This window comes from Salmo salar, chromosome 09 (assembly GCF_965601325.2).
Source record: "Salmo salar chromosome 09, fSalSal1, whole genome shotgun sequence".
NCBI classification, from domain to species: Eukaryota; Metazoa; Chordata; class Actinopteri; order Salmoniformes; family Salmonidae; genus Salmo; species Salmo salar.
The window spans coordinates 47,642,165-47,655,000 of record NC_138299.1 but is presented as its reverse complement, the minus strand read 5'-3'; the positions used below and the strand labels follow the sequence as shown (position 1 = coordinate 47,655,000).

At 43.2% G+C, this 12,836-nt stretch overlaps 1 protein-coding gene across 2 annotated transcripts in view; it reads right to left on the bottom strand.

Moving 5' to 3' along the window:
- The window catches only part of LOC106611460 (E3 ubiquitin-protein ligase TRIM9), a 145,002-nt gene that overhangs the window by 2,792 nt on the left and 129,374 nt on the right, over positions 1-12,836 (bottom strand). For both annotated transcript variants that reach the window (XM_045723718.2, XM_045723719.2), the window contains 5 exons: positions 12,255-12,408; positions 11,911-12,056; positions 4,914-5,052; positions 2,692-2,995; positions 1-137 (listed from right to left, as the gene is read on the bottom strand). The exon at positions 1-137 is cut by the window's left edge and continues 26 nt beyond it. In XM_045723718.2, coding sequence (XP_045579674.1) covers positions 1-137; positions 2,692-2,995; positions 4,914-5,052; positions 11,911-12,056; positions 12,255-12,408 — 880 coding nt within the window. The remainder of the gene's footprint in view (positions 138-2,691; positions 2,996-4,913; positions 5,053-11,910; positions 12,057-12,254; positions 12,409-12,836) is intronic.

Sequence of the window (12,836 nt, the reverse complement as noted above, 5' to 3'; positions counted from 1 at the left end):
CAGGGTAGTAGAGCCCCTCGATGCCTTCGAAGGCCACAGGACCCTGCTGTTCATCGTTGATGAGGAAGATGAGGATCCCTCTGTTGAAGTCTAACAACACTCCTACTGTAGTCCCTTTACTAACGCCCCCGTCCGTCCTGAAGAGAAACACAGAATGTCAAATACATACAGTATGCATAGTATACAGTATTCAGACTCCTTCCCTTGGTCCACATTTTGCTACGTTACAGCCTTATTCTAAAATTGATAAAAGAATCTAAAATTCTCATCAATCTACACGCAAAACCCCATAATGACAAAGTGAATTACAGGTTTTCCTGAAATTTGAGCAAATGTATAAAAAAAACTAAAACAGAAATACCTTATTTACATAAGTATTCAGACCCTTTGCTATAATACTCAAAATTGAGCTCAGGTGCATCCTGTTTCCATTGATCATCCTTGACATGTTTCTACAAATTTATTTAAGTCCACCTGTGGTAAATTAAATTGATTGGACATGATTTGGAAAAGCACACACCTGTCTATATAATGTTCCACAGTTGACAGTGCATGTCAGAGCAAAAACCAAGCCATGAGGTCAAAGGAGTTGTCCATAGAGCTCCGAGACAGGACTGTGTTGAGTCATAGATCTGGGGAAGGGTACCAAAAATTGTCTGCAGCATTGAAGGTCCCCAAAAACACAGTTGCCTCCATCATTCTTAAATGGAAGAAGTTTGGAAGCACCAAAAGTATTCCTAGAGCTGGCCGCCCGGCCAAACTGAGTAATCGGGGGAGAAGGGCCTTGGTCAGGGAGGTGACCAAGAACCCGATGGTCACTCTGACAGAGCTCCAGAGTTCCTCTGTGGAGATGGGAGAACCTTCCAGAAGGACAACCCTCTCTGCAGCACTCCACCCAAATCGAAAAACCTGTTTTTTCTTTGCCATTATGGGGTATTGTGATGTCATTATGGGGTTTTGTGATGTCATTATGGGGTATTGTGATGTCATTATAGGGTATTGTGTGTAGATTGATGAGGAAGAAAAAACAATTTAATTCATTTTAGAATAAGGCTGTAATGTAACAAAATGGGGAAAAAGTCAAGGGGTACTTTCCGAATGCACTGTATAACACAACTGTTTGATGTAGAAACACAGGATTTTCATCATAACATTTTTTATAAAAAATCTTTATGAATTATAAAAAATATTAATAATGACAAAGAGAACGCATGTTTACATTTTTGTAGTTGATAAATAAATGAAATACAGAAATATCTAATTTACATACAGTAAGTTTTCATACCCTTGAGTCAATACTATGGTGAGAGAAAATATATATTTAATCACTTTATAACACAACAAAATGTGGAATAGGTAAAGGTGTGTGAATACTTTCTGAAAGCACTGTAAATACCTAGAGTCCTTTTTTTTCTCTTCTTCTTAAAAAATAACAATTTGCATTGTTGGAAAAGGACCATAAGGATTTCACTATGTCTACACCTGTTGTTTACCAAGCATGTGACAAATACAATTAGATTTTATTTGAGTCCTACTGACACATCTTAAGCATACAGGTCATAGAAACAGTATCTTCACAGTCATGTAACCGGTGTGAAATGGTCAGCTAGTTAGCAACTAGTTGTGTTTAAAATCGGTGACGTCACTCGCTATGAGACCTTGAAGTGGTTTCCCTGCGGCTTTTGTGGAGCGATAAGTAACAATGTTTCGAGGGTGACTGTTGTCGATGTGTTCAGAGGGTCCCTGTTTCGAGCTCAGGTTGGGGCGAGGAGAGGGACGGAAGTAACACTGTTACATTGGTTCCGTGACCTGGAACACTGGTTGCTGTGGGGAAGGAGGAGGTCAAACGGGGGTGAGAGTAACCGGTGTGAAATGGCTAGCTAGTTAGCAGTGTGCGCTAGTAGCATTTCAATCTTTGACGTAACTCACTCGGTGACCTTGAAGTAGTTGTTTCTCTTGCTCTGCAAGGGCCGCGGCTTTTATGGAGCGATAGGTAATGATGCTATGCGGGTGACTGTTGTCGATGTGTTCAGAGGGTCACTAGTTTGAGCCCAGGTCAGGGGCGAGGAGAGGGATGGGAGCAACACTGTTACACTAGCCAGAGTGGATTGGTTGGTGTTTCATTATACAAAGCCTCTCCATTAGCTGTTGGTGTGGATGCATCAGGTGTACCAGGTGACCTACCTGTTGGTGTGGATGCATCAGGTGTACCAGGTGACCTACCTGTTGGTGTGGATGCATCAGGTGTACCAGGTGACCTACCTGTTGGTGTGGATGCATCAGGTGTACCAGGTGACCTACCTGTTGGTGTGGATGCATCAGGTGTACCAGGTGACCTACCTGTTGGTGTGGATGCATCAGGTGTACCAGGTGACCTACCTGTTGGTGTGGATGCATCAGGTGTACCAGGTGACCTACCTGTTGGTGTGGATGCATCAGGTGTACCAGGTGACCTACCTGTTGGTGTGGATGCATCAGGTGTACCAGGTGACCTACCTGTTGGTGTGGATGCATCAGGTGTACCAGGTGACCTACCTGTTTGTGTGGATGCATCACGTGTACCAGGTGACCTACCTGTTGGTGTGGATGCATCAGGTGTACCAGGTGACCTACCTGTTGGTGTGGATGCATCAGGTGTACCAGGTGACCTACCTGTTGGTGTGGATGCATCAGGTGTACCAGGTGACCTACCTGTTGGTGTGTGAGTTGTTGTGCATGAACCAGGAGCGGTTGTTGTCCACATACATGGCCCAGGCCCTATCGTCTTTCCCCAGCATCACGTCCTTCAGCACGTCGCCGCGGGCAACCCCAAACGCAGGGTCCGGGTGGTTGTCATAGCGATCCACCGTGATCTCCCAGTAGTGCACACCGCGGGAGAAGCCGGAATTACCCATGACCACCCTGTCATCGTAGCTGTTGCACGTCACTGTCAGGTTGTCATTGGAGAGGATGATGTCAGGGTGGGCTGACGCAGGGTCAAAGGTGAACCAGGCAACTACAGGAAGTAGACACACACATACAGACAGATAAAGAGGTTCACTCTTCTGTTTTTCCACCATAAGGAACCATCAGCATGGTGAAAACACCTAACAGAGGAGATGAGGCTAGAAACTGGTGGTCTGAGGTGGGGTTAGACCAGCGTTTCCCAAACTCGGTCCCGAGGACCCCAAGGTGTTCACATTTTAGCTATCATTCCACTCTTTGACAAACATTGTCTTTGGCATATGACACAGGAATACAAGGAGTGGAATGACAACTAAACAGACGGGCAGACTACTGCATCCCAGAATGTTACCCGAATATAAGACAGGCAAATCACATATCTCTGGCACATACTGTCAAATACACTATTATTATAAATACATGACAGATATTACAAATACAATACTCCATTAGACACTCAAGGAGAGGGCAGTTGCTATCTCTGTGGGCACTCTATGGGACTTGATACTGTTACCATGGTAATTGGAACATCAGAACACGAGTGTTCCCATGGGAACATAATATAAGTTAAAAAAAAATGTTGATTGGATGTTCCCAGTGAAACCTGAATAACTGAAGCCCTCATTAGACAGCAAACTGCTCACCCCTTGGTTATCAATTCAATGATTGGTTGCTGTGATGACATTGGCAATGATCAGGTTAGGAGTGGAGCGGAGTAGAGCCCAGGAGACATTCAGCAAGGAGAGGGTTAAAGGGTGTGTGAACCATCCATACCTGTGGCCAGTATTTGCATTTCACATGGAGATTGTCCAGGTGCAATATGAGAGAGAGAGAGAGAGAGAGAGAGAGAGAGAGGGATTCTTTTCCAAACCAACGACAAGGGCTACGTAGATTATTACAGCACTCGTTCCCCTAGACTATTTTCCAGACGGTGAGAAAATGAAAGGCAAAACAAATCCTGGTTGCCTGGCATCAAAATTGTCAATTGAAACCTGAAACCAATAGAATCTATCCGGACATGTCTGTCTTGTTTTCTAGATACATTATTATCTTTGTTAAACCAACAGCTACATAGGAGAACATCAAAAGAGACAATCCAGTCCAAAATCATGTCACACAGAGAGAAGGAGCTGTCTGGATTTCACAGGTCCACTGAAGCATGACAAGCTTCTCTTGTCTGTCTGTCTGTTCGTTCGTACGTGTAGAGCTGTGCAGCATACACAATGGGAAGGCAGGTGGCAGGCAGGTGTAAGGGAGGGTGGGAATACTGTGTGTGTGTGTACCAAAGCTGGGTTTAAACAGTATTATACATTTTTCAAATACTTTGAGTGTTTGCTTGAGCCCATTCAAGCACAGCTAAAGTGTTCGAAAGATTTCAAATACTATTTATAAACTGGTTGGTTTGAGCCCTGAATGCTGATTGGCTAACAGCCATGGTATATCAGACTGTATACCACGGGTATGACAAAACATTTATTTTTACTGCTCTAATTACGTTGGTAACCAGTTTATAATAGCAATAGGGCACCTCGGGGGTTAGTGATATATGGCCAATATACCACGGCTAAGGGCTGTATCCGTTACGCCGTGCCTAAGAACAGCCCTTAGCCGTGGTATATTGGCCATATACCACACCTCCTCGGTGCTTAATGCTTAATTAGAACCAAACCAGCTAGGCAGCTGTCTAAATGCTCTTTAGATTCACCATCACCAATCAGTATGTGCTTTAGCCAACTCCTGTCTGCGTTGGCTCATTGCCATGCTAAACATACATGTCTAGGGCATGACAACGATGGCTAGACGAGTTGGCGACACTACAGCACATACAGTATGACTGCATCCCAAATGGAACCCCTATTCCCTTTAGAGAGCACTACTTTTGTCACCCTATGGGGCCTGGTCAAAAGTAGTGCACTACATAGGGAATAGGGGGCCATATGCTCTATAGAGTGGGCTCAGGTAAGGCTTACTCTCGGAGGTCTGCATGGCCAGTATCTTGCTGTACTGTCCTACTCCACTGGCGTTGAAGGCTTTGACCCTGGACATGTAGGTGCTGTTGTAGTGGAGTCCATCCACCGTGCAGATCGTCTCCGTCCCCACATACACTTCCTGTAAGAACCATGACAACTTCCTGTTAGAACCATGACAACTTCCTGTTACATAATCATCACACTGGTATGATGGTGGCTAGCCTCATACTTCTGTTTGGAAACAGAATGGAAGGTTGGTTGTACGAGGCTTGACGATGGCAGCTATTTGTCACAACAGAGATTGTAGAACTGACTAAATTACAAGAGTATAAAACACGTTTAATTAGCTAATGTAGCAGAGGTGATTTGTTGGTGATGAGGTAGCTCTGCCTGAGACTTGTAAGCCCAACTGTTATCCTTGGACCTTGAGAATGTCCTCTTGGTCTAACGGTTAAGATGTGGGCTTGTTAAACAACACACAGTCCAATAACGAGAAGATAAATGAAACAATATCAACCAAGGCTAACAGAGGGAGGGGTACTCTATCTATCTATAATTACACTGGCCCATTTAGAGACTTTTAGAATTAGTGCTGATGAGAGCGAGAGAGGGAGAGAGAGGGGGGAGAGAGAGAGAGAGGGGGGGGGGGGGCAGAGAGCGAGACGGAAGAAGAGAGAGAGGGAAGGGGGGGCAGAGAGAGAGGAAAGGAGGGAATGAGAGGGCGGGAGTTGGTACACTTGGGTTTAGCTGCGTGAGTAAAGCAGCATCAGTAGTACTTGCAGTAGTTGTGGTAGTAGTAGTAGTAGTAGTGGTAGTAGTAGTAGTAATAGTAGTAGTGGCAGTAGTAGTAGTAGTAGTAGTGGTAGTAGTAGTAGTAGTAATAGTGGCAGTAGTAGTAGTAGTAATTGTGGTAGTAGTAGTAGTAATAGTGGTAGTAGTAGTAGTAGTAATAGTGGTAGTAGTAATAGTGGTAGTAGTAGTGGTAGTAGTACTAATAGTAGTAGTAATAGTGGTAGTCGTAGTAGTAGTAGTAGTAGTAGTAGTAGTAATAGTGGTAGTAGTAGTAATAGTGGTAGTAGTACCAATAGTAGTAGTAGTAGTAAAAGTAGTAGTAGTGGTAATAGTAGTAGTGGTAGTAGTAGTGGTAGTAGTAGTAGTAATAGTGGTAGTAGTAGTGGTAGCAGTAGTAGTAATAGTGGTAGTGGTAGTAGTAGTAGTAACAGTGGTAGTAGTAGTGGTAGTGGTAGTAGTAGTGGTAGTAGTAGTAGTAGTAGTAATAGTGGTAGTAGTAGTAGTAGTAGTAGTAGTAGTAATTGTGGTAGTAGTAGTAGTAATTGTGGTAGTAGTAGTGGTAATTGTGGTAGTAGTAGTGGTAGTAGTAGTAGTGGTAGTAGTAGTAGTAATAGTGGTAGTAGTGGTAGTAATAGTGGTAGTAGTGGTAGTAATAGTAGTAGTAATAGTGGTAGTAGTGGTAGTAGTAGTAGTGGTAGTAGTGGTAGTGGTAGCAGTAGTAATAGTGGTAGTAGTAGTAGTAATAGTGGTAGTGGTAGTAGTAGTAATAGTGGTAGTGGTATTAGTAGTGGTAGTGGTAGTAGTAGTAGTAGTAGTGGTAATAGGGGTAGTAGTAGTGGTAGTAGTAGTAGTAACAGTGGTAGTAGTAGTAGTAGTAGTAGTAGTAGTAGTAGCAGTAGTAGTAATAGTAGTAGTGGTAGTAGTAGTAGTAGTAGTAGTAGTGGTAGTAGAAGTAGTAGTAGTGGTAGTGGTAGTAGTGGTAGTAGTAGTAGTAATAGTGGTAGTGGTAGTAGTAGTAGTAGTAGTAGTGGTAGTAGTAGTAATAGTAGTAGTAGTAGTGGTAGTGGTAGTGGTAGTAGTAGTATAGTGGTAGTAGTAGTGGTAGTAGTACTAATTGTAGTAGTAGTGGTAGTAGTAGTAGTAGTAATAGTAATAGTAGTAGTAGTAGTAATAGTAGTAGTAGTAGTAATAGTAGTAGTAGTAGTAGTAGTAGTACTGGTAGTAGTAGTAGTAGTAGTAGTAGTAGTAGTAGTAGTGGTAGTAGTAGTAGTAGTAGTAGTGGTAGTAGTGGTGGTAGTAGTAGTGGTAGTAGTAGTAGTAGTAGTGGTAGTGGTAGTGGTAGTAGTAGTAGTAATAGTGGTAGTAGTAGTGGTAGTAGTAGTAGTAGTAGTAGTAATAGTGGTAGTGGTAGTAGCAGTAGTAGTAATAGTAGTAGTAGTAGTAGTAGTGGTAGTAGTAGTAGTAGTAACAGTAGTAGTAGTGGTAGTGGTAGTAGTAGTGGTAGTGGTAGTAGTAGTGGTAGTAGTAGTAGTAGTAGTAATAGTGGTAGTAGTAGTAGTAGTAGTAGTAGTAATTGTGGTAGTAGTAGTGGTAATTGTGGTAGTAGTAGTGGTAGTAGTAGTAGTAGTAGTGGTAGTAGTAGTAGTAATAGTGGTAGTAGTGGTAGTAATAGTGATAGTAGTGGTAGTAATAGTAGTAGTAATAGTGGTGGTAGTAGTAGTAGTGGTAGTAGTGGTAGTGGTAGCAGTAGTAATAGTGGTAGTAGTAGTAGTAATAGTGGTAGTGGTAGTAGTAGTAATACTGGTAGTGGTATTAGTAGTGGTAGTAGTAGTAGTAGTAGTGGTAATAGGGGTAGTAGTAGTGGTAGTAGTAGTAGTAACAGTGGTAGTAGTAGTAGTAGTAGTAGTAGTAGTAGTGGTAGTGGTAGTGGTAGTAGTAGTAATAGTGGTAGTGGTAGTGGTAGTAGTGGTAGTAGTAATAGTAGTAGTAGTAGTAGTAGTAGTAATAGTGGTAGTGGTAGTAGTAGTAGTAGTAGTAGTGGTAGTAGTAGTAATAGTAGTAGTGGTAGTAGTAGTAGTAATAGTGGTAGTGGTAGTAGTAGTAGTAGTAGTAGTGGTAGTAGTAGTAATAGTAGTAGTAGTAGTGGTAGTGGTAGTGGTAGTAGTAGTAATAGTGGTAGTAGTAGTGGTAGTAGTACTAATTGTAGTAGTAGTGGTAGTAGTAGTAGTAGTAATAGTAATAGTAGTAGTAGTAGTAATAGTAGTAGTAGTAGTAATAGTAGTAGTAGTAGTAGTAGTAGTACTGGTAGTAGTAGTAGTAGTAGTAGTAGTAGTAGTAGTAGTAGTGGTAGTAATATTGGTAGTAGTAGTAGTAGTAGTAGTGGTAATAGGGGTAGTAGTAGTGGTAGTAGTAGTAGTAACAGTGGTAGTAGTAGTAGTAGTAGTAGTAGTAGTGGTAGTGGTAGTGGTAGTAGTAGTAATAGTGGTAGTGGTAGTGGTAGTAGTGGTAGTCGTAATAGTAGTAGTAGTAGTAGTAGTAGTAATAGTGGTAGTGGTAGTAGTAGTAGTAGTAGTAGTGGTAGTAGTAGTAATAGTAGTAGTGGTAGTAGTAGTAGTAGTAGTAGTGGTAGTGGTAGTAGTAGTAGTAATAGTGGTAGTAGTAGTGGTAGTAGTACTAATAGTAGTAGTAGTGGTAGTAGTAGTAATAGTAATAGTAGTAGTAGTGGTAGTAGTAGTAGTAGTAATAGTAGTAGTAGTAGTAATAGCAGCAGTAGTAATAGTAGTAGTAGTACTGGTAGTAGTAGTAGTAGTAGTAGTGGTAGTAATATTGGTAGTAGTGGTAGTAGTAGTAATAGTGGTAGTAATAGTGGTAGTAGTACTAATAGTAGTAGTAAAAGTAGTAGTAGTAGTAGTAATAGTGGTAGTAGTAGTGGTAGCTGTAGTAGTAATATTGGTAGTGGTAGTAGTAGTAGTAGTGGTAGTAGTAATTGTGGTAGTAGTAGTAGTAATAGTGGTAGTAGAGGTAGTAGTAGTAGTAGTGGTACATTTTTACATTTTTAGTCATTTAGCAGATGCTCTTATCCAGAGCGACTTACAGTAGTGAATGCATACATTTCATTTCATTTTTTCTGTGCTGGCCCCCCGTGGGAATCGAACCCACAACCCTGGCGTTGCAAACACCATGCGTTGCAAACACCATGCTCTACCAACTGAGCTACAGGGAAGGCTAGTGGTAGCAGTAGTAATAGTGGTAGTAGTAGTAGTAATAGTGGTATTGGTAGTAGTAGTAGTAGTAGTAATAGTGGTAGTAGTAGTGGTAGCAGTAGTAGTAATATTGGTAGTGGTAGTGGTAGTAGTAGTAGTAGTAGTAGTGGTAGTAGTAGTAGTGGTAGTAGTGGTGGTAGTAGTAGTGGTAGTAGTAGTGGTAGTAGTAGTAGTAGTAGTAGTAATAGTGGTAGTGGTAGTAGTAGTAGTAGTAATAGCAGTAGTAGTAATAGTGGTAGTAGTAGTAGTAGTAGTAGTAGTAGTAGTGGTAGTAGTAGTAGTAGTAGTAGTAATAGTGGTAGTAGTAGTGGTAGTAGTACTAATAGTAGTAGTAGTGGTAGTAGTAGTAATAGTAATAGTAGTAGTAGTGGTAGTAGTAGTAGTAATAGTAGTAGTAGTAGTAGTAGTAGTAGTAGTAGTAGTAGTACTGGTAGTAATAGTAGAAGTAATGGTAGTAATAGTGGTAGTAGTAGTGGTAGTAGTAGTGGTAGTAGTACTAATAGTAGTAGTAGTGGTAGTAATAGTGGTAGTAGTAGTAATAGTAGTAGTAGTAGTAGTAGTAAGAGTGGTAGTAATAGTGGTAGTAGTACTAATAGTAGTAGTAATAGTGGTAGTAGTGGTGGTAGTAGTAGTGGTAGTAGTAGTAGTAGTAGTGGTAGTGGTAGTGGTAGTAGTAGTAGTAGTAATAGTAGTAGTAGTAGTAATAGTGGTAGTAGTAGTAGTAGTAGTAGTAGTAATAGTGGCAGTGGTAGTAGTAGTAGTACTAATAGTAGTAGTAGTGGTAGTAATAGTGGTAGTAGTGGTAGTGGTAGTAATAGTGGTAGTAGTGGTAGTAGTAGTAGTAGTAATAGTGGTAGTAATAGTGGTAGTAGTACTAATAGTAGTAGTAAAAGTAGTAGTAGTAGTAGTAGTGGTAGTAATAGTGGTATTAGTAGTGGTAGTGATAGTGGTATTAGTAGTGGTAGTAGTAGTAGTGGTAGCAGTAGTAGTAATATTGGTAGTAGTAGTAGTAGTAGTAGTAGTAGTAGTAGTAGTAGTAGTGGTGGTAGTTGTAGTGGTAGTTGTAGTAGTAGTAGTGGTAGTAGTAGTAGTGTTAGTAGTTGTAGTGGTAGTAATAGTAGAAATAGTGGTAGTGTTAGTAGTAGTAGTAATAGTAGTAGTAGTAGTGGTAGTAGAGTACATCTATACCTTTGATTGACATAACAACACTTCCTGTGTTTGTGTGTGTTTGAGACCCTCCCAGCTGACAGTTGTGTTATTGACCAGGCCCTTCCTCCTGGCACGATGTCATTCAGTGCTTCTTGATCACATGACTCGAATCTATCAAAGGGTTCCATCAGTGTATGGATTACCATACTTTGATGGAGACACCCACCCTGAACTGACCCCCATTACTATTAGTGCCCAGGACAAAACCCATCCTGAACTGACCCCCATTACTATTAGGGCCCAGGACAAAACCCATCCTGAACTGACCCCCATTACTATTAGGGCCCAGGACAAAACCCATCCTGAACTGACCCCCATTACTATTAGGGCCCAGGACAAAACCCATCCTGAACTGTCCCCCATTACTATTAGGGCCCAGGACAAAACCCATCCTGAACTGACCCCCATTACTATTAGGGCCCAGGACAAAACCCATCCTGAACTGACCCCCATTACTATTAGGGCCCAGGACAAAACCCATCCTGAACTGACCCCCATTACTATTAGGGCCCAGGACAAAACCCATCCTGAACTGACCCCCATTACTATTAGGGCCCAGGACAAAACCCATCCTGAACTGACCCCCATTACTATTAGGGCCCAGGACAAAACCCATCCTGAACTGACCCCCATTACTATTAGGGCCCAGGACAAAACCCATCCTGAACTGTCCCCCATTACTATTAGGGCCCAGGACAAAACCCATCCTGAACTGACCCCCATTACTATTAGGGCCCAGGACAAAACCCATCCTGAACTGTCCCCCATTACTATTAGGGCCCAGGACAAAACCCATCCTGAACTGACCCCCATTACTATTAGGGCCCAGGACAAAACCCATCCTGAACTGTCCCCCATTACTATTAGGGCTCAGGACAAAACCCATCCTGAACTGACCCCCATTACTATTAGGGCCCGGGAAAAAACCCATCCTGAACTTTCCCCCATTACTATTAGGGCCCGGGACTAAACCCATCCTGAACTGTCCCCCATTACTATTAGGGCCCGGGACAAAACCCATCCTGAACAATACCCCATTACTATTAGGGCCCGGGACTAAACCCATCCTGAACTGTCCCCCATTACTATTAGGGCCCGGGACAAAACCCATCCTGAACTGTCCCCCATTACTATTAGGGCCCGGGACAAAACCCATCCTGAACTGTCCCCCATTACTATTAGGGCCCGGGACTAAACCCATCCTGAACTGTCCCCCATTACTATTAGGGCCCGGGACAAAACCCATCCTGAACTGTCCCCCATTACTATTAGGGCCGGGGACTAAACCCATCCTGAACTGTCCCCCATTACTATTAGGGCCCGGGACTAAACCCATCCTGAACTGTCCCTCATTACTGTTAGGGCCGGGGACAATACCAGTATTGTGATCACCTGTTACTAGGGAGACACCCATCCTGAATTGTCCCTCATTACTATGACAACACACCAACCCTGAACTGTCCCTGTGTTACTATGACGACACCTATCCTGAACCGTTCCCCCTATTACCATGACAAAACCCATCCTGAACTGTCCCCCGTTACCATGGAGACAATTATCCTGAATTGTCCCCCGTTACCATAGAGACACCTACTCTGAACTGTCCCCTGTTACCATGGAGACACCCACCCTGAACTGTGCCCTGTTACTATGACAACACCCACCCTGTACTGTCCCCCATTACCATGGAGACACCACCCTGAACTGTCACCTGTTACCATGACATCACCCACCCTGTACTGTCCCCCGTTGCCGTCGTCCAGCTCCAGGATGTATCCATCCACGGCGATGGTGGAGAGAGGTGGCTGTTTCCATGACAACGTGGCGCTGTTGTTGATGGTGCAGCACTCCTCCAGCTGGAGCATGGGGGCTGCTGGGACTGAAGGGGGGACACACACACACACGTTAGAGTACAACACACACCCACACACACACACACACACACACACACACACACACACACACACACACACACACACACACACACACACACACACACCACACACACACACACACACACACACACACACACACACACACACTACACCCAAACTCTCCTCCTCATCCTCCCCTCTACCTTTCATCTGTACGAAGTCTAGTTGGTGGATGGTCTGTAACAGGGGTCCGCTGTCCAGGGTCAGGTCAAAGTCACTGGTCATCCTGGGGGTCAGGGTTCCCTTCCCCCACTGGTCCTCCGTCATGTGCACCCTCCTGATCAGGGCGTCTGAGATCTGGGGGCAGGAACAGGGTCAGACAGGGTCAAAGGCAATGTCCCAAATGGCACCCTATTCCCTATATATGTCACGACTTCCACCGAAGTCGGTTCCTCTCCTTGTTCGGGCGGCGTTCGGCGGTCGACGTCACCGGCTTTCTAGCCATCGCCGCTCCATTTTTCATGTATTTGTTTTGTCTTCTTCCCTGCACACCTGGTTTTCATTCCCCAATCAATTCATATGTATTTATTTCTCTGTTCCCATCATGTCTTTGTGTAGGATTGTTTGTGTTACGTGTATTTTGATATTGTGGATATTGTTACGCACATTACTTTTTGTCTATGTTCCGTGTTTTGGGCACATTTTATGCTATTTTGTGCTGTCATTTTGACCGGAATACAAGTGCGCCTATTCACTACACTCTGCTCTCCTGCACCTGACTTCGC